The 19,519-nt window shown below is 48.5% G+C and overlaps 1 protein-coding gene across 7 annotated transcripts in view; it reads left to right on the forward strand.

Moving 5' to 3' along the window:
• The window catches only part of Mapk8ip3 (mitogen-activated protein kinase 8 interacting protein 3), a 40,488-nt gene that overhangs the window by 16,452 nt on the left and 4,517 nt on the right, over window positions 1-19,519 (forward strand). The window contains exons 5-20 of one of the 7 annotated variants that reach the window (XM_052194055.1): window positions 435-458; window positions 3,231-3,375; window positions 7,312-7,552; window positions 8,322-8,424; window positions 9,121-9,239; window positions 12,088-12,099; window positions 13,846-13,903; window positions 14,282-14,434; window positions 15,042-15,123; window positions 15,963-16,093; window positions 16,298-16,354; window positions 16,441-16,611; window positions 17,219-17,345; window positions 17,883-17,978; window positions 18,106-18,264; window positions 19,016-19,181. In XM_052194055.1, the coding sequence (XP_052050015.1) occupies window positions 435-458; window positions 3,231-3,375; window positions 7,312-7,552; window positions 8,322-8,424; window positions 9,121-9,239; window positions 12,088-12,099; window positions 13,846-13,903; window positions 14,282-14,434; window positions 15,042-15,123; window positions 15,963-16,093; window positions 16,298-16,354; window positions 16,441-16,611; window positions 17,219-17,345; window positions 17,883-17,978; window positions 18,106-18,264; window positions 19,016-19,181 (1,844 nt within the window). Of the gene's footprint in view, window positions 1-434; window positions 459-3,230; window positions 3,376-4,770; window positions 4,870-7,311; window positions 7,553-8,321; window positions 8,425-9,120; window positions 9,240-12,087; window positions 12,100-13,845; window positions 13,904-14,281; window positions 14,435-15,041; window positions 15,124-15,962; window positions 16,094-16,297; window positions 16,355-16,440; window positions 16,612-17,218; window positions 17,346-17,882; window positions 17,979-18,105; window positions 18,265-19,015; window positions 19,182-19,519 lie in introns of those variants that run through there. The other 6 variants (XM_052194057.1, XM_052194059.1, XM_052194056.1 and 3 more) reach the window with 6 other exon arrangements.

A 19,519-nucleotide genomic window follows, 5' to 3' on the forward strand; every position in this document is an offset into this window, starting at 1 on the left:
CCTGCACTCCTGGCGTGGTTTTCAGAATCTATATGTCTGGAATGAACTCAATGAACTCTCCAACACTTGGTGTTCTTAAACCATTGCTGGAGATGTACATGGGAGCTTTGTGTCTCTGTGCTCTTGTCCTATGTGCACATGATATTTGTGATAAACCCACCTACCTGTTCAGTAGGTCACATCCTAGGGTCTTTTGTCAAAACCATAAGGATATGTGCCTCATGTGTCTATTCCTGTAGGTATTGTGTAGCTATTGTTTGTGTAGAGGGGAGAACATGACGGGGACCAGATATCTCACCATCGTCATGCACCTGCTTTGTGAACACATGCAGATAATAGCCTGTGTGACCTTCATGCTCTAATGTGGTCTTCTTGTCCTGCCCTCTGTGCTGTCGCTGCTATGTGCTGGCCATTGTGTCTGTTGCTGCTTGCAGTCCTCGCCAGTCGTGGAGGAAAAGGTAAAGCCTGCTAGTCTTTGTCCACTGCAGTGCTAAGGCCACTGTGGGGATTGGGGTTGTCTGAGGGAAGAATTAGGACAGTGATTGCTTTGATTGAAATCAGTTTTCTTGATGACCTTCTGTAGCTATACATTTACAAGACTGAGGACATACAGACTTACTGCATACCCTAGCATAGCCACAAAGTAGTTGGCAGAGTTCCTTGAGTTTCTCAGGTTCCAGATTCTACCCCACCCTCAAGAACTGTCTGCCTTTATCACAGATGAAATCATGCCATTGACTCCAGCCATTGAGAGCAGTGTGTGGCTGAAGTTCTAATTTGCCCTGACTTGGGAGGTGGTAGACCAGTATAAACATCTCAAGCTGTGGATTTAATCATCAGCAGTGTGTGTGTCATTCCATCCTTTGAAACCAGAGCCACCTCTCCTCTCCTCATCCTGTAGCATCTGGAGGAGAGCAGCGGGAGAGGCATCATTGGCTTAGGGCCTAGGAACACGTTATGTGCTTCCCACCAGGTCATGAGTAAGAGTGCTTAATGGGGTCAGAACTAGGCCCAAGGGTCTTCCCCATTGGAGGCAAAATGTGGTCAGGGAGGCTGTGAGCTTGCCGGAACAGGCAGAGCTGGTGAGCTCTGCTGCCTTCTCAGTCCCTGGTTGTGCTGTCCTCTCAGTGGCCCAGAGACTTGGCAGTTCAGCTGAGCTAGAGAAGTTCAAATAGACAAGCTCTCCAACTCTTTTGGGACGCAGCATCAGAATTATTTCTACTTGATGCTAAAAGGCCAAGCAAACCCTATCTATGTGAAGGAATCATGCAAGCCAGACACTGGAGAGTGCCTTCCAGAGAGGCCTTAGCTCTGAACATTCCTCCACTACCCCAACCTATAGTCCCCACATGAAACACCCAACCTCTTTGATGCTATCCTTGCCATGACAAGCCAGTAAGAAAGCAAACTCAAGTCCCAGCAAGTGCGAGGGGTCTTCTGACTGCAGGAGACAGTCTAGTTTTGGGCAAGACAAATTGCTGGATTTCTACTAAGAGACCCTTGCCAAGACTCATGCTTTCTCAAGCTAAACTGCCACCTACAGGCAGTTCCTGAGTGCACTACTACCCTCAGCCTTCCTCCTCACCCTTGCACTCTTCATGAAGTAGAGAGAGAACACACATTGCTTGCCTTCAGAGTCTGTGCCAGCCTCTTGACATGGTTCCTTGGCACTTCCACTGCCATGTCTCTTGGGGCTGAACACTTAGTGTCAGAAGCTATGGCATAAACAGACACTAATGCTTGATCTGCACAGCTTTGAACATGTTAGACAGTCCTGGGATGATGGTGTTGCCTAGTCCTGTGTGTGGCCAAACCTGCTTGATTGGCAGCCTCTAGTTCTGGACCTGCCTTCTGTCGGCAATGATGACTGGGAAATCTGCACATAGAAACATTGTCCTTTACAGTCACAACAGCTGTGTTCTTTATTTTGACCATGTCCTGTTAAGGGTCTATGAGGAGATGGTTCAGTAGAGTCAGATCCCAAAGAGCTGCTGGCCAGGTAGTCTAGCCAATGGGTTTATTCAGTACAAGTCCCTGTCTCAAAATACAAGGTAGAGAGTCTCACACACAAACCCAAGAGATCCCAGAGAACTGGTGAGTGAAGAATAAAGAGTTTTGTTGAGGCTAGAGAAATGGCTCGGTAGTTAAGAGTGCTTAGTACTTTTCCAAGGACTTGAGTTCCATTCTGAGCACATGCATGAGGCAGCTCACAGCTGCCTGTGCTTCTAGAATTTAACACTCCTTTCTGGATTCAGGTGGCACCTGTACTCATATACACATATCCACACACTACACACATGTATTCAGAATTTTAAAACAATAAATATTGAAAAAGCTCTTGTTGGCAGTGCTTTAAGATTACCAACTCCGGGGGGCTGGAGAGATGGCTCAGCGGTTAAGAACACTGACTGCTCTTCCAAAGGTCCTTAGTTCAAATCCCAGCAAACACATGATGGCTCACAACCATCCGTAACGAAATCTGATGCCTTCTTCTGGAGTGTCTGAAGTCAGCTATGGTGTACTTACATAATAAATAAATAAATTTTTAAAAAAAGATTTCCAGCTCCAACACTGTTTCTGTTTAAAATTAGACAAAATATGGGAGCTGGAGAGATGGATGATGCGTTAAGAGTACTGACTACTCTTCCAGAGAACCTGGGTTTGATTCCTAGCACCCACATGGTAGCTCACAACTGTCTGTAACTGTAGTATTAGGGAATCTAGTACCTTCTGGCCTCTTTTGCACCAGGCATGTATGTACACAGATGTACAGGTAGGCAAAACCAACCATACACATAAAATGAAATTAAAATGTTAAATTAGAGCACGACAGAAGGGAAAATACCTAAATCCTAGTTAAGGCACATTTCCACATATTCCTTAAATGTGTAGGAATGATACTTAGTGGCTGGGTACAGGATGGCATGTTAAGCATAGACAGCATCTCTGTGTCAAGAAATAGACGTTGGATGGGCAGTGGTGGCGCACACCTTTAATTCTAGTGCTTGGGAGGCAGAGGCAGGTGGATTTCTGATTTTGAGGCCAGCTTGGTCCACAGAGTGAGTTCCAGGACAGCCAGGGCTATACAGAGAAACCCTGTCTCAAGAAAAAAAAAAAGAAGAAGAAAAAGAAAAAAAAAGAAAGAAAGAAAAAGGATTGGACTTTGATTCTCTCATAACCATCCACTAACCATCCGTCTAACCATCCGTCTTAACTTTCTTCTACTGCAGCAGGAAGGAACGTCCCACCTCTCTGAATGTCTTCCCTCTGACTGATGGCATGGTACGTGCACAGATAGGGGGCAAGCTCGTGTCTGCGGGGGACCACTGGCACCTGAGTGACCTCGGCCAGCTCCAGTCCAGCTCCAGCTACCAGGTTTTGTAGCCGTGTGTGTAGTGAGGGTCCCCAAACTGCTGGTATCCCATGTCCACTCAGGGGACTTCAGTCTTTGCTTTTTCCCCGAGTTAGTCTATACCATCCCCTGACATGAGACAGACAAGAAACAGAGTTGGGGTGTCAGGATGCATGAGCTTCCTGTTGTTTGACCTCACACTAGCACCTGTGAGTTTAGGATACCCCCGCCCCCCTGAGTTTCTCAGGCCTCTGCAGCCAAGGAAGTTGTCTATTAAGGCTGAACAACCAGAACATAGCCCCAAATACATGCCTGTCTCTAACTAGATGCAAGCCCGAATGCATTCAGTATCTAGAGTCTGAGACTTCTGCTTGGCGGAGTCATAGATAATGTGATGGCTCTTGCCTAGCACTCTTTTCTATTTGTCTTTGGCCATAATTCCTCAGCTGAGAAGGGAGATGCCACCCCCTACAGGTACACACCCTAAACATGGAGCCCAGAAAAGGCCAGGTCATCCATTCAGGGCTCCAGATCACTTTCTGTACAAGTGGGGCGCGGGGGTGGGGGGTGTTACTTAGACTGCCTAGAAGACAGCTGCAGCATTGTCAGGTAAGGGAACTGCCTTCTGGGGGGAGGAGATGCCCTTGCCCTTTGGTAAAATGTTCCTTACAGGGGGAACTGGGGGGACACATGCCCTGGACTTGATGGATGTGGGGTCTAGGACTCTGAAATCTCCTGCTGTTGCTCTTGGCCTACTGTCCTTCCTGTGTCCAGCTTGCCTACAGGGGTTGTTGTGTGCTGCGGGCTGTGTCGGAAAGTGACCCACTGTTTCTACTAGTGTTTTAGGCAGTGAGTGTGTCTGCACGACAGAGGTGCTGGTGCCCTGTCTGTCTGTCCTGTCAGTGTATGTGCCTAAGAAGAAGGCACCGAGATCCATGAGAACTCTCCTGTCCCTCCCTGGCCATCTGGATATGGCCTTGCTCTATGCCAGCTGTTCATGCTCGCTCGCTCGCTCGCTCAGCCTCCCTGACAGCAGACCTGTGGGAAGGCTTCCCTTTAAGCATTTGCAGAAGCTACAAGAACTTCAGAATGCTATGGGAGCCTGTGCCTGACCCGACCCTGGCTCTAGGCACTGACTCAGGCCCATGCTTAATCAGCCATTCTTCTTACCATGTCTTCTCTGTCTCTACTATGTTGTCTGAAATAGTTTTTCTCTCTTAAACCATGATGTTTTGTGTTTTAGTTTGTTGTATGTTTTATTTGATTTTTCTCATTTTTAAAAAGTAATTACACATTAAGTTCTTTTTATTTCATGTCCCATATTTTAAGGTTTTTCTAATTTCTTAATTTTTGTTTGTTTTTTGTTCTGTTTTTTGTTTTTATATACTGTAGTGTTTTAACCAAACAGTTGTGGCTACTCATGGTGAGGAATGACGCTAAGAGTATGGGTTCTTTGCAATACATTTGGAGGTCACTGCTCCCCGTTGATGTTTAGGAGGTTGAGAGGTTTGCCCTAGGTAAGTGGTGACCAGGGTGGTGTATTCCCTGGGTCAGTGTGACCCTGTAGGATAACAGCCGGGGCACTGGGGGAGGCACAGCCCGAGGGCAAAATGCCCCCATTTTTACCAAAGGGTCACGAAAGGCACCAGAACATGAACATTGTGAAAAGAGGTGTGGAAATGAGTGGGACTCATACCCCTGGCTTCTTCCTGGCCTGCTTGGAATTTCCCTTTTGCCCTTTACTGGGTGGCAGCAGCAGACGTCTACATCTGGAAGGCACCTGGATGACTCTGAAGAGAGGCAAGCACAAGTCTTTTGAGAGCTACATCTCAAAGGCTCCATGTGAACCATGCTTGCTTCTTTTGGCACTCACAAGGATATGAAGAAAAAAATGTTTCTCCCTTGTCATACTGGGCAGAAGCTGGATCCAGATAAAGAGCTACAATTTTGTTACAGAGCCATTTCCAAGATGGCTGGACTCATGCTGGTGTGAATTGTGGGTGGCTATGGGCTCTGTAGGATACAGAGCGGCATCCTTGAGCTTCACTCACTCGATGCCAGGACACCATCGAATTCTGACAGGAGAACTGTCCTTTGCCAAGCATCCCCTGCACAATTGTTTATTTAGAAATAAGCAGCTATGGGGCTGGAGAGATGGCTCAGTGGTTAAGAGCACCAACTGTTCTTCCAAAGGTCCTGAGTTCAAATCCTAGCAACCATATGGTAGCTCATAACCATCCATAATGAGATCTGATGCCCTCCCCTAGTGTGACTAAAGACAGCTACAGTGTACTTACATATAAATCTTTTTGGGGGGGGGGTTGTTTTTGGTTTTTTGGATTTGGTTTTTTCGAGACAGGGTTTCTCTCTATAGCCCTGGCTGTCCTGGAGCTCACCCACTCTGTAGACCAGGCTGGCCTTGAACTCAGAAATCTTCCTGCCTCTGCCTCCCAGATTACTGGTGTTCGACACCACCACCCGGCTTAAATAGATACATCTTTAGAAAAAAAGAAAAAAGAAGTTTGGTAGATAAAGCCAGAACTTTGTCCTTTGAAGACATGACTATGTCCAGTTCCAAAAGACTCATGCTAGGGCCTGGCATTGATCCAGTGAGTTGAGCAAAGGGCACCCACAGAACCAGTTCTGACCTCTGAGACCCAGGTCACAGTGTTATGTTCATATTTCTGCATTTACCCCATTCTGTACAGAGCCATGTGCTTCTTTTTCCTCACTACATCCTGGTGACCATCCTTACCAACAGGACACTCTTCTGAAGGCATGCCCTCTCTCTGGAAGACACAAGTCTAGAACCCAGGACAGTGCATATGCGAGATGCTTAGTCATTTTCCTTGGCCTTCACAACAGAGAGGCAAAAGGATCTGTAGAACAGCTATTGCCTGGGATAACCAGGGCACCTCCTCAGAGTCACATGTCATATACATTTGTCAGTAGTAATTAATAGAGGAATGTTTGGGGACAGTCTTTATTGTGACTAATAGTTTTATCTGGAAAGTGCACAAGAATAAAATGGGTGCTTCTTGTTTTATACCCTTCAGTTGAGTGCCTCTTTTCCCCTCACAAGATTTACAAGGTTAGTAGCTGGCTTCTCTAAGAGCCTGAATTTCCTCCAGAACAGTTCCCATTTTATTTTATTTTATTTTATTTTTGGTTTTTTGGATTTGCTTTTTTCGAGACAGGGTTTCTCTGTGTAGCCCTGGCTGTCCTGGAACTCACTCTGTAGACCAGGCTGGCTTTGAACTCAGAAATCTGCCTGTCTCTGCCTCCCAGTGTGCTGGGATTACAGGCGTGCGCCACCACTGCCCGGCCAGTTCCCATTTTATTAAAGCAGAATTTGTATTGCTGTTCAGGACTAAGCTTTGGTTCTGTTGATAATGTGAAAGAAGCATTCAGGATCTCCTTAGGGGTTCCCAGCCATAGAGTCAGAGAAACACTACCCCTGTCTACCACCGTGCTCAGCCTGGACTGAGCATTGTGTCTAGAAATGGCAAAGGGAGTAGTAAAGTAGCTTAGTGTACAGCACACTGGCCACCTAGTGCCAGATAGCAATTCCTTATCCCTGGGTAGCACTTTGCCTCATGCTAGTCTGCCACTGGTTTCTGCCTAGCCCACAACTGTAAAGGTCACCCACAGTGTCTTCCACCATGTCCTCTGTGTAGCATCGTATCACTCTTGATTGTGCCGGACTGTCCTATGGCTGTGTAAGCTGGAAATTCATTCAGTGAGGTGGTGGCTGCTTCTGGGAAGTCAGGCAGCTGCGGGTGAGCATCATTGTTCAGGAGTAACTAGGCCAAAAGGAGACAGACTCCTGCCTCTACAGGTGGGCAGTGTTGTTTGTAACCATGTAGCAGAGAAACAGAGCCATGCGGCCTCAGCAGCCTCTCCAACCATGGCACCATGGCCTACTGTGATACTCTTCCTCCTTTCTTTGTTGACTCTAGTGTCCAAATGATGAGATGTCTGAGTCAGGCCAGTCCTCAGCAGCCGCAACACCCAGTACCACAGGTACCAAGTCCAACACACCCACATCCTCCGTGCCCTCAGCAGCGGTCACACCACTCAACGAGAGCCTACAGCCCCTGGGGGACTGTGTCACAAAGAACAACAAGCGGGCCCGAGAGAAGCGCAATAGCCGTAACATGGAGGTCCAGGTCACCCAAGAGATGCGGAACGTCAGTATCGGTGTGTAGTCTGCCCAGTGCCCCACCAGCCAGCCATTCCTTCCCTGGGGAGAGGCCACATACCTGCTGCCCACTACCACCTCTCCTCTCCATACCTGAGAGGTGTTTCTATGCTTGGGTTTTAGCTTGAGCAGATATAATAGCTATGGCTTCTAAGCAAGTATCATGGTAAATAGCTGTCTTGAAGGTAGGAAGACGAGGACCAAGGTGCAGGAAGTCCCTCCTGCGGTCTTTCTTGCTGGGCTTACAGAGGTCCAACTCCCTGTGTTCTCACAGTATGTCTGTGTGTTCTAATCTCATAAGGATCCCTGTTGAATGAGGTGAGAGACATAGCCTCATTTTATTTGATCACTTTCTTAAAGACCAGACTCCAAGCTGGTCATGGTGGTATACATCTGTAATTTCTAGCTCTTAGGAGGTAGAGGAGGGGGATTCATAGTTCAAGACTAGCCTGGGGTGTATGAGACTATCTCTCAAGGGGGGGTGGGAGAGAAGGAAAGAGAGAGATCCAGTTTTGAAACTTGCACAGGGCAGGCAGGGAGTGGGATCTTCCCTCAGCGGTACATGCCTATGTTACAGGCCTTCCTCCCTAGACTCCCCTAGTAGTGGAGTCTCCATCCACCTGGCCAGTATGGGGACATCCCTTTTTGGACAGTCACATCTAGTGGAAACTAGTGTGAGTTCTGTAGATGCAAGCCTGGGAAGCCTTTGTGAATAGGGCAAGTTTTCAGGCTATCCGCTGACACAAGGTTTCCTGTGTTCTGTACTAGGCATGGGCAGCAGTGATGAGTGGTCCGATGTTCAGGACATTATTGATTCCACCCCAGAGCTGGATGTGTGTCCAGAAACCCGTCTGGACCGCACAGGAAGCAGGTGCTCATTCAGCCAGGCTCTGAATAAGGGATTCAGTGTGCTGGGGGAATTGGGGGGGGGGGGGGGGCGTGTATCATTATCATATCCCTGTCATGTCTGCAACCACATTGCTGGGTTGTCACTGAACAGGTATGTCCGCAAACTTCCTATCCCTGTGAAAAAATACTTGAAATTATCCATTAAAAAATAAGAAATGTTAGCCAGAGAGTGGTGACTCGAGCCTTTAATCATAGCACTTGGAAGGCAGAGGTTGGCAGTCTCTGGCAGTTCAAGACTACACAGAGAAACCCTGTCTCTAAAAACCTAAATTAATTAATTAATTAATTAATTAATTAATTAATATAAACAAACAATGATGAGGAGCTTGATTTCAACTCAACTGTAGAAGTTTCGGGCTTTAGCCTTTGGCCTGTGGTAACACAGCACAGCATGAGGGAAAGCATTTGGTGAGAGAATTGTGTATTCATGGGGTCCCAGAACCGAGAAAGGCCTAGGGTCCTACTAGTACCTTCACATGCACACCCTCTGTACCCTCCTTCCTCCCTTAGGCCTACTTCCTAAAGTTGCACCATATGCTTTTAGTGTCAGGGCTTTGTAGACACGTCAGTTGCAGATCTCAGCACAAGCCTGGAGGGTCGCTGCCGGTAGCAGCAGCACTGCTCCTAACACTGTGTGTGTTTGTGTGTATCTCAACAGCCCAACCCAGGGAATCGTAAACAAAGCGTTTGGAATAAACACTGACTCCTTGTATCATGAACTATCTACGGCGGGGTCTGAGGTCATCGGGGATGTGGACGAGGGAGCTGACCTTCTAGGTAAACACAATCCATGGCTCCTTGACACTTGGACTCTGTTGGTCTTTTTATTTACTTATAATGAAGGAAAGGTTTTATGCTCCTTTGGACTGAGGACTTTTATTTCATAATATTACTAAAGTAAATTCTTCCCTTTTTGAACTTTCCCTAAGTCTCCAGTTTATGTTCTTTTAATTTATTCACAGAGATGTACTGTTAGCACTTGGTATCTACTGGATGTCCCTTGGCAGCTAAGTGCTAGGATTAGGGCACTCAACGAGTTCTGGGAAAGGCTCCACAGGTCAAGTAGGGTGGGATCGTCATCAGTAAGCCAAGGGTGGCCGGGCAGTGGTGGCTCACGCCTCTAATCTTGGGAGGCAGAGGCAGGCGGATTTCTGAGTTTGAAGCCAGCCTGGGTGAGTTCCAGGACAGCCAGGGCTACACAGAGAAACCCTGTCTTGAAAAACAAAAAACAAAACAAGTAAGTGAAGGGTGGGCAGGTTCAGATACATGGGAGCAGAGCACGGGATGGCCTGTGATGTGCCTGTAGTGTCCAGGTTAGGAGTTTATGTAGCTGACATCACCGCTGCAGACAGCTAGTAATGTAGTATATTCTGGGGAAGCGAACAGTAGAGTCGTATTCTAGTACAACAAAGATGGATCCCTCTCTGTGTTGCTTCGCTCTCATGTTTGTGGGATAGTACCACGAGCTGGGGCTGCCGTGAGACCCAGTCCTGGTGGCAGGTGCTCTAGAGCCTCCCCTGTTTTGTGGAAACAGGAAGTCAGATGGCCATAAGGACCTCAGGTAGGACCCACTGCTGTACAATTTGTGACCACAGTAACAAATGACTTATTATGGTGATCAAGTTCTGGAGGCATAAGCTGGAGTCTGTCTCCTCTACTTAGGTAGATACCCGCCCAAAGAACCTCCTAGCCTGTGGCCACAGCCACTCATGTGGTTTTAAAGATGGTATGGCACAGAGCGCAGGATATAGTGAGTAAGCACACCCAAGCAACCTGTGTAGATGTAGAGCCCTGAACACCTCACAGGCAGGAGAGAGAGACAGAGAGGCTGTATTCTCACAAGCACAGTCTTAAGTCAGTAGGTGATCATCAGCTACGAATACAGTGGCGAGCCCCCTTCCAGGAGACTTGACTTTCAGCTCCATGTATCTCAGCTAGGAAGGAAGGAAAAGGTATCTGCCCTGACACACACTGTGTGTTCCAAACATAAGACACCAGCATTAGCAACATATACTATTTTAAGACGCTCAGTTACAAAAAAAAAGAGAGAAGTGGTTGGGAAGACTAGAAGGAGCGGAGGATGGGGAGGGGCTGCTACAGTGGGATGTAAAAGAACTAGATAAGTGAATAAATAAGTTGCCAGTTATTGCACCCATGTAAGGCTTCAGAAATGCTGAGGAAAACACCTATTACAGAATGGATAATTAAACAGAAATTAATTCTAGGTTGATATTTAAAGAAAATTCCAAGGGGAATGAAGCTGAGGAAGAATATTAAAGAATATTTCCATAAGCTGGGTCTCTACGTTACTAAAACCATCAAAGAAAATGTCCATACATGTGACTGTGGTAATTAATGAGTATGTGTATACTCTCAGGGTGTAGTTCAGTAGTAGAACATATGCTTAGCAGAAGTCAGTTTGATCCCCAGCACTCAGAACCAAAGAAAAAGACAAGAAAGTATATGTGTGGGTGTTCTTTACCATTGAAGCAAATCGAGTAAGTACAATAGAAAACCAGCAAAAGATACAAGAGAAAACCACAGACGATTCCTCAACACCTAAGAACGACTCAGCGTCATGGCTCAGGAAAAGTGAGTGTGAAATGAGTCACCAAGCGGTGTGCCTGCTCCTGTGTGCAGCTCTGCAGGGCTCTCTGGTGGTCTGCACCCAGGGCCTGCAGCTCATGTGCACTAATGGCTGCCTTTTGTACAATAGGAGTAGATGGTCATGAGCAGTTATGTACAGCACCCAAAGTTCTTAGAGTCCCATTACCAAACTAGCTGCCTGGGAGGATGGATAGTACAGTGTGCGCTCTAGAGAGGTGTGAGCAAAGGAGAGCTACTTCTGAGCTGGCACTCTGCTTTATTTGGCTTTTCATGACAAACATTATTTTGTTATTTAAGTCAAATGGGTTTTCATGCTGCATTTCTTCCCTGGGAAGTATTCAAGCTGAACAGAATTCTTAATTGGAGACAGTGTTTTCCTACTTTAGTCCCATCTTGTTCCCTAGCAGTCTGTACTGAAGAGGCCTGAACCAGTGAGGTCTGTTCATAGCACTCCATGTCCCCAGCCCCCACTACTTTTTGACTTATTTTCTCCTCACAGTGGAGTCCTTATTCCCTTCTTGTTTTCTTGTCCCTCACTCAAGGTTATGTTCTCCTTCCCTAGACTCCTGTAAGTGCTGGGCTGTACAGGAGACCCCTGAACCCATCTCCAGGTGCACATATGTGACATGTTAAGGCCTCTTTGTATGCACCGCTAGGACAGCTTATTCACTCTAGAGGGCCTCTTTGACTCACCAACACACACACACACACACACACACCCTTACAGGAATTGAGGTATTGAGGTCTGTTGGGCACTAGCCTACCACTGGGTGCTACAGATGTCTGGCAGAGCTGAACAAAAACTGGGTACTCTAGGTCCCTTGGAGAGGAAGAAAGGGACTCTCCCTTTACGGTTTCTGTATTCATGGGATGTTTTAGTTTTTGTACCTATCAACATAGGAATGGCTGAATCATTGTTGCTTTTTTTTTTAATAATAATAATTTATTTGTTGGTTCCAGTCACTAATTAATCTTTGTTGCTTCCTTTCCTGTCTTTGCTTCACTGGATGTGGCCCAGGGGAGTTCTCAGGTATGTATCTCTCTGTCTGTCTCCATGTGGTCCCTTCTTTCTACTGTGGAAAGCAACTGAAACAGGGGGTGGGACTCTCCCCTGCCACTGACCATCACCAAGGGCTGTGCACTCTGACCACTGATTTCTGTCTGGCTGCTCTGGGCCACTTAACCCCTATAGCCATGCGCTTTGCTCCCAAGCTGCTACTGCCAAAATGCCCAGATGGGATTGCTCCACTGACCACTGACAAGCTCTTAATAGATGACCCCCATCTTCAAGCCTAAAAAGGCCCCAAGGGCCATTTCTGCAGGATCTACAAAGCCAGGAGGAACATCAGACAGCACACCCCAGAAGTTAAAGGTGCCATGAGGCCTCTGTCAATTGTAGTCACATGAACTGGTAGCCAGGCTGAACTGTGCACAGGAGGTCAAGGCCCACCTGCCCCTAAAATTATGGCCCTTTAGTGTGTTCAATGGCAGCCAAGCCCCTGGGCACAGCTTCTCGTTGTATGGTTTCCTCTGTCTGCTCTGTTGCCCACAGATAAAATTTCACAAGAATCCGTGGCTTCCTCCCACCTCCTGCCCTCTGTCCCCTCTGCTGCCAATTCTAACCCAACCAGAAGTGGCCCCAATATCCCGGACTTTGCTGTCTACATAGGCTTAACACGCTTCTTTTCTCTCCCTCCTCCTGCCCCGTTGCCCGTCTCCTGTGGGACTGGGATGCTCCCGTAGTGCGCGATGATTTTTTTGGTAAGGCCAAGGCCCTGCTTAAGTGTCTGTTTTTCTTCTTTCTGGCCTCTCTCTATCTAACATCTTCTCATGCTTCATGAGCCCTTTGCTTTGTGGGCCAGTGGCAGTGAGTGGGACTTCAGGGTTCCCAGGCACTTCAGACCTGGGGTGAGGTTCCATCTTTCCATTCTGTTTCAGCTGGGGTGGGAGGTGGCCTTCCCTCCAAGCTGCTGGTCACCATGGATAAACCGCTGTCAGTCTCTAAGAGGATCCTCAGGCCCAGCAGACCACATGCCTGGTGCTCCCTCTTAGCTTACCAGGGAAAAGCAAGTCTTTGTTTGAAACAAAGGAGGTCACAGAAGGTATCAGGATGAACTGTGACAGCGCTTCACTGTGCCTTTGCTGTTCCAGCCAAACAGAGATGAAGGCTAACCTGAGGATTAAATTTGGAGATTATAAGAGAGAAGTTAGTCTTTTGATTGAAGGGCTATGTCAGTCCCCCATGAAAAGCTCCTGTCCTCACATCCACTCCCTCTACAAACTTCCTGAGCCCATTGCTAAGGCCAGGTTCTGCCAGACCCATATGTAACCTCATGGTGGGCTGTAATGGCAATAAATCATCCTTGGGACAAAGGTTTTCTCTGTGCCATCTCTCCTTTGTCACAGTGCCAGCACTTGTTTAGAGCAGGAGTTGGGGACATTGTTAAGGGCAGGGAGTGAAGTGGCTCACAGGGCCTGCTAGAAGGCTGAATTCTTTTGGGAGCGAGCTGAAAGGAATATTCTAAGCCTCTGAATGTGAACTCAGGGAAAACCAGTGCTTCCTCTTGGCTATAGATGAGGCCAGGGACCTCTCGTGATCTGACTGCCCCTCCCGTTTGCAGCCCAAATACCCTGCTGGTGGGAGTTACAGACCTTCATCCCTTCCCATCTCAAGGCGCAGGGCCAGGAAGGTTGCTACTCTGTGGCAGAGGCAGATTCAATAGAGCACAGTCCACTTAGAGAGGCTCAAGGCACACTTCCCAACCTTTCGTTTCAGGAATGGGCAAAGAAGTGGGGAATCTGCTGCTGGAGAACTCACAGCTTCTAGAGACAAAGTAAGCGTCCTCTGTACCAGTGGAACCCGACTCAGGGTTAGGTGGCCCCTAAAACATGACTGTTACCATCACTTGTAGTAGGAACCCATAGGACTCCTGAGTGGTTCCTCCAAAAAGCTACTGTAAGAAACCTTCAGCCAGGATGACTATTCCATTCGATGCCCAGGTCAAACAGGTGTTCCCATTCTAGACCAGGATGTGCCTGCAAAGGTGTGTCTCGGGCCTGTACTCTTTATAACCAAAAGACAGACACAGAAATAAAAGTTTGACGCTACGTACATAGCAAAGCTCTGTCTCACAATAAAGCAAATAAAAGTCCTTGTCAAAAAAGTATACACATGGGCTCTCATTAAGCCCCCATCTTCCTTCCCTTTAAAGAAATGCTTTGAATGTGGTGAAGAATGACCTCATTGCTAAGGTTGACCAACTGTCAGGAGAACAGGAGGTGCTGAAGGGTGAACTGGAAGCAGCCAAGCAAGCCAAAGCCAAGCTGGAGAACCGAATCAAAGAGCTTGAAGAAGAACTGAAAAGGTAAGAACACCCGAGACGTGGACTTTGCACTGGTGCCCAAGATGCCACCTTGCCTCTGTCTCTATAAAGCCAGCCTTTACTTCTAACATCTCAGAGTTCCCTGTTTCCCTAGTAGCTTTGTGTATCCACTGTTCAAGGTCCAGCCACTAGGTAGGTCCGTTGTCTGACTACCCCCTTGTCTCCTCTCAAGTCCTCTGTGCCCTTGCCAGGTTCAGGTCCTGCTTTATCTGTCCTGGGAATGGTGGTGCCATCCTCAGCTACAGCTCTCACCCCATTCTTCATTCAGGAATGCAGGGCTGATCAGGTACCTCTGGCTACTTGAGCACCCCATACCTCTGCTCCTCGGCCCTCTCTGATCAGCCAAGATCAAAGCCAAGGTCTTGGAAATGCTGCATCCTTGTTCTAGCCCCTCTGAGATGGGAGGGGTTAGTGTAGGGAAGGCCTGTGGAAACTATCTGCTTTGGACTTGCCTACCCACCAGGATAGCTTGATTTATTCCCTCTTGGGATTGGATCACCCTCATTTTGGTTAGAGCAGCCAAGTATCGGAGCTGTGAAGCACATTTGGAAGGGCTCTTACCCTGCCTGCTTTTTCCCACAACCTATAGAGTCAAGTCAGAGGCAGTAACCGCCCGCCGTGAGCCCAGAGAAGAGGTGGAGGATGTAAGCAGCTATCTCTGTACAGAATTGGTATATCCACTATTAACCTGTGGGCATGGGTGGGTGGCATGGCGGGGCTTCCTAGACTTGCTTCTCCTGCTGGGCCCTCCTCTCCCCCTCACTTGTGACCTCTCCATGTTCTCCATGCCATTGAGTGACTTAATGGCATCAGACCACTCCTGGGAGATTCCCCCTTAAACTAAGGCAGGGTCACATTTGTTCCCTTTCTTACTGATGCCTTCTGCAGTCCCAGCAGGGTTTTTTCGGTTGTTACCACGGAGGCTGCAGAAGCAGCACCAGATGTTGCTGATATGCAACCAAACATCTGCAGCCTGGGCAGTGCAACCAAACCCTGAGCCTGCACTTCCTCTCACTTCCCAAAATCAGGTCCAAGCAGCACAGTTTGTCCCTGTGTACCAGAATACCTTCAGGAGAACAGACTGGGTCCCTTTTAACAGAGCAGTTACTCATCTGCTCAGTCACTGGGACATAATGTAGAGATTCCATCTCAGGATAGTCTAGCAAAGGTGAAAATGTGGATTGTGGCCACTTGAGTATGAAAGAGTGTCTAGTCCAGGTCTCCACCTTCTTTACTACACATTGGCAGAAACAGATTCCAGGTCAGTGAGGCTGTGTGCAGGGAGGACCTACTCCCTCTGCATTTTCTCCCGACACCCTATGTTCACCCTGTTCAAGTTCAGAGTGCAGCCTTGGAGAGAAGAGCTGCAAACCCTGACACTCTAGCCTGCCATTCCACCATCATGTGTCCCAGCTATCTCCCCACCTATGGTAGACACTCAGAAGGAAGCCAGATATGCTTGACTGTCCTCCTGTTTCTTATCAGAGGAACCACACTTTCCCCTCTGCAGGACAAAATCCCCATGGCCCAGCGCCGACGCTTCACAAGGGTGGAGATGGCCCGAGTGCTCATGGAACGGAACCAGTACAAGGAACGCCTCATGGAGCTGCAGGAGGCTGTGAGGTGGACCGAAATGATCAGGTGTGCCTCTCTGCATTTCCCCTGACAGTTCCTGAGCAGGTTCATGGCTCTGGTTGGATCTGTTTCCTGAGCTTGGGTTGTAGAATTTTAGCAGGCCATGGGATTCGGCTGTCCTCCACCACACTTCCTTTCCCCAGAGTGCTGGATTAGTTTGGAGGCCTCCAGAGTTACTCGGTTCAGCTGCTCTTTTCCTCTTCCCTGCAGAGCATCAAGGGAGCACCCATCTGTCCAGGAAAAGAAGAAGTCCACTATCTGGCAGTTGTGAGTATGGTGCTCTATGGAAGGAGAGGCTTCCTCAGCCTGCTACTGTTCTACACTTGGTTCAATTATCTGTGTTTCCATGGCAGCTTTAGCCGCCTCTTCAGCTCCTCATCCAGTCCCCCTCCGGCCAAACGGTCCTACCCATCTGTGAACATTCACTACAAGTCACCCACTGCAGCTGGCTTTAGCCAGCGTCGCAGCCATGCTATGTGCCAGATCTCAGCCGGCAGCAGACCCCTGGAGTTCTTCCCTGATGAGTAGGTATCCCCAGCCCGCTTCTGCAGCCTAAGGGAGGGGGCCAAGTGTCCTACGTCTATCCTCTCCATACTTGAAGTTGGACTTTTAATATACTGTACTGTGGGACAGAAGTTATCAAGAGCAGGAAAGATGACAGCTTCTCTCTAGGTCCACTACCCCCAACAAAAACTAGTCCTTGGGTTCTGTCTGAATACCTTTTAACCCGACTACAGTTCCAAGAAACCATTCTCTTAGACTTTGAGGACTGTGCTGGGTCCCACAATACTCTTGCCTCCTCTGTGTGACCTTAGGGTCTGAGCACTGCTCCAACACCTAGTTAAGCTTCTTCACTTTCGTGAGGAAGTACTGGTAATCTCACCTAGGTTACACAGCTGCTGCCCAGAGATAGCTGGAAATGACCTCTTAAGCACAGGATCACATCCCATAACTGAGAAAAGCCACCTTCTGTCAAACAGTACCCCCTGTCCCAGAAAAGGCAAGGGTAGAATCAGGCAGGCTCTTAGGCATGGCACACTCTACCAGGAAGACCAGTGAGAATCTGTGTGCCCCAGCCTCACACAGAGGGCTCACCGTGAACAGCTGTAACCTGACATTCCTCTCACCCAGTGACTGCACATCTTCTGCCCGGCGGGAGCAGAAGCGGGAACAATACCGCCAGGTTCGTGAGCATGTGCGCAACGATGATGGGAGGCTGCAGGCCTGTGGGTGGAGCCTGCCCGCCAAGTACAAGCAGGTACGAGGGCAGAGGGTGGTGTCTGGGTATGGAGAGGGTGTTGTGAGAAGGGCACAATGGTCATACAGTCAGGAGGCAGCCATCTACTACCTGGTGTTGATGGATCTGTAACTCTGAGGGTATTCTAGTTTGCTTTATCTTGCTTGATAAAACACTGACCAGACCAGCTTGGGTGAAGAATGAGTTTATTTGACTTGACTTCCATCATCAAGGGAAACTGAAGCAGAAATCACAGAGGAACATTGTTTATTGGCTTCTTTTCCATTTCATATGCAACTTGCTTTCTTACAAAACCCAGGATCACCTCCCACATATGCCTACGGACCAGTCTGATGGAGGCAGTTCCTCAGTTGGGGTTCCCTCTTCCCAGGTAGTTCTAGCTTGTGTCATGTTGGCAAAAACTTACCAGCACAGAGGGCCAGCAGAGCCAGACCCAGTGCACTGTGTACCAGAAGCCAATAGGCAACTGATTGAGATTTCTGAAGGCTAAGGTGTCTCCCTCCACCTCATACCACAGAACCTCTTACTGTGTTGCAGCTGAGCCCCAATGGAGGCCAGGAAGACACCCGGATGAAAAATGTGCCTGTCCCTGTGTACTGCCGCCCTCTGGTGGAGAAGGACCCCTCGACAAAGGTGAGCACCGAGGACCCTGCTCAGAGGCCCCCAAGGGAACCCTGGACAAAGGGTAGTCTCCATTACTATAGCCCCTGAGGCCACAGAGAAGCTGGGGCACAGATACCTCACAGCCCCGTCCTCGCAGCTGTGGTGTGCTGCTGGTGTCAACCTGAGTGGGTGGAAACCAAACGAAGAGGACTCCAGCAATGGACCCAAGCCTGCACCAGGTCGAGACCCTCTGACCTGCGACCGGGAAGGAGAAGGCGAGCCCAAGAGCACCCATCCATCACCTGAGAAGAAGAAGGTCAGTATGTTGGTCAAGAATGTAGTTTTACCGTACATAAACTCTCTAGATAGTTTCCTGCGGGTTCTGGCAGTAAGTGACCATACCTTGGTGACAGTGCATTCCTTTTCCTCCATCAGTCTGAGACAGGAAGCAGGTGCTGCAGCATTTAAGATACCACTGCTGCGCCGGGTGGTGGTGGCGCACACATTTAATCCCAGCACTTGGGAGGCAGAGGCAGGCGGATTTCTGAGTTCGAGGCCAGCCTGGTCTACAGAGTGAGTTCCAGGACAGCCAGGGCTACACAGAGAAACCTTGTCTCGAAGCAGACAAGCAAACAAGCAAACAAACAAACAAACAAAAAAGATACCACTGCTGCCTCTCTGTAGTCCTGGTTTCCTCCTGGCCTGTGGAGCAATGGGACTGTCTGCTGTCCTTGGTAACAGAGTGCTTGGGAGAACCAGGCATACCTTTTATCATATAGTAATGTATGCAGCAGAGTTCTGCTCATAGAAGAGGCCCAGTAGTTTTCAGTGAAGCCCAGAGTAGTCACAGCTTGATTTACAGGCCATGAGAGTTACCTCTCCAAGTTCATGGTTTCCTCTTATAAATGAACCATCAAGATACGGTTCTGCAGACTGTAGGGGAGGATAACTATCCGTTGGTGCCATATTCAAAGCTAGATCTTAGGAAGTCCCAGAGATTCTCTGATTCATGTTGACACCAAGTTCAGGCACCAGCGTTGATTTCCTCCTGATATGCTCTGAAACAGGCAAAGGAGGCCCCTGAGGCGGATGCTACCTCCAGTCGGGTATGGATCCTCACCAGCACCCCGACCACCAGCAAGGTGGTGATCATTGATGCCAACCAACCAGGCACAATTGTGGATCAGTTCACAGTCTGCAATGCCCACGTCCTGTGTATCTCCAGCATTCCTGGTGAGCTGGGGCTCCCACTGCCAGGTGCTGTCCAACAGCAGGCACTGCTGCCTGTGGACTGCCGGGCAAAGCTGGTGCTCAAGGCGGGTAGCTCTTCCTTTTCAGCCAGGTAGGACTGACATAGCGAATAAGTAGGGATTGGAGACCTGCTAGTGATGTGAGTATATCTTACTTCATGTGTCCAGGAGGAAGTTCTCCAGGGTATCCTGGCTTCACCCCTCAGCAGCAGCCTCATGACCTTTTAGCCCAGCCCAAGCATAGGGCTAAGAGCCCTACTACATGTCTCTGCTTTGAAACCTATTTGATGAGATAACCTCTACTCCTTGAGACCTATTTGC

Source organism: Apodemus sylvaticus, chromosome 10 (assembly GCF_947179515.1).
Source record: "Apodemus sylvaticus chromosome 10, mApoSyl1.1, whole genome shotgun sequence".
Taxonomy (NCBI): Eukaryota; Metazoa; Chordata; class Mammalia; order Rodentia; family Muridae; genus Apodemus; species Apodemus sylvaticus.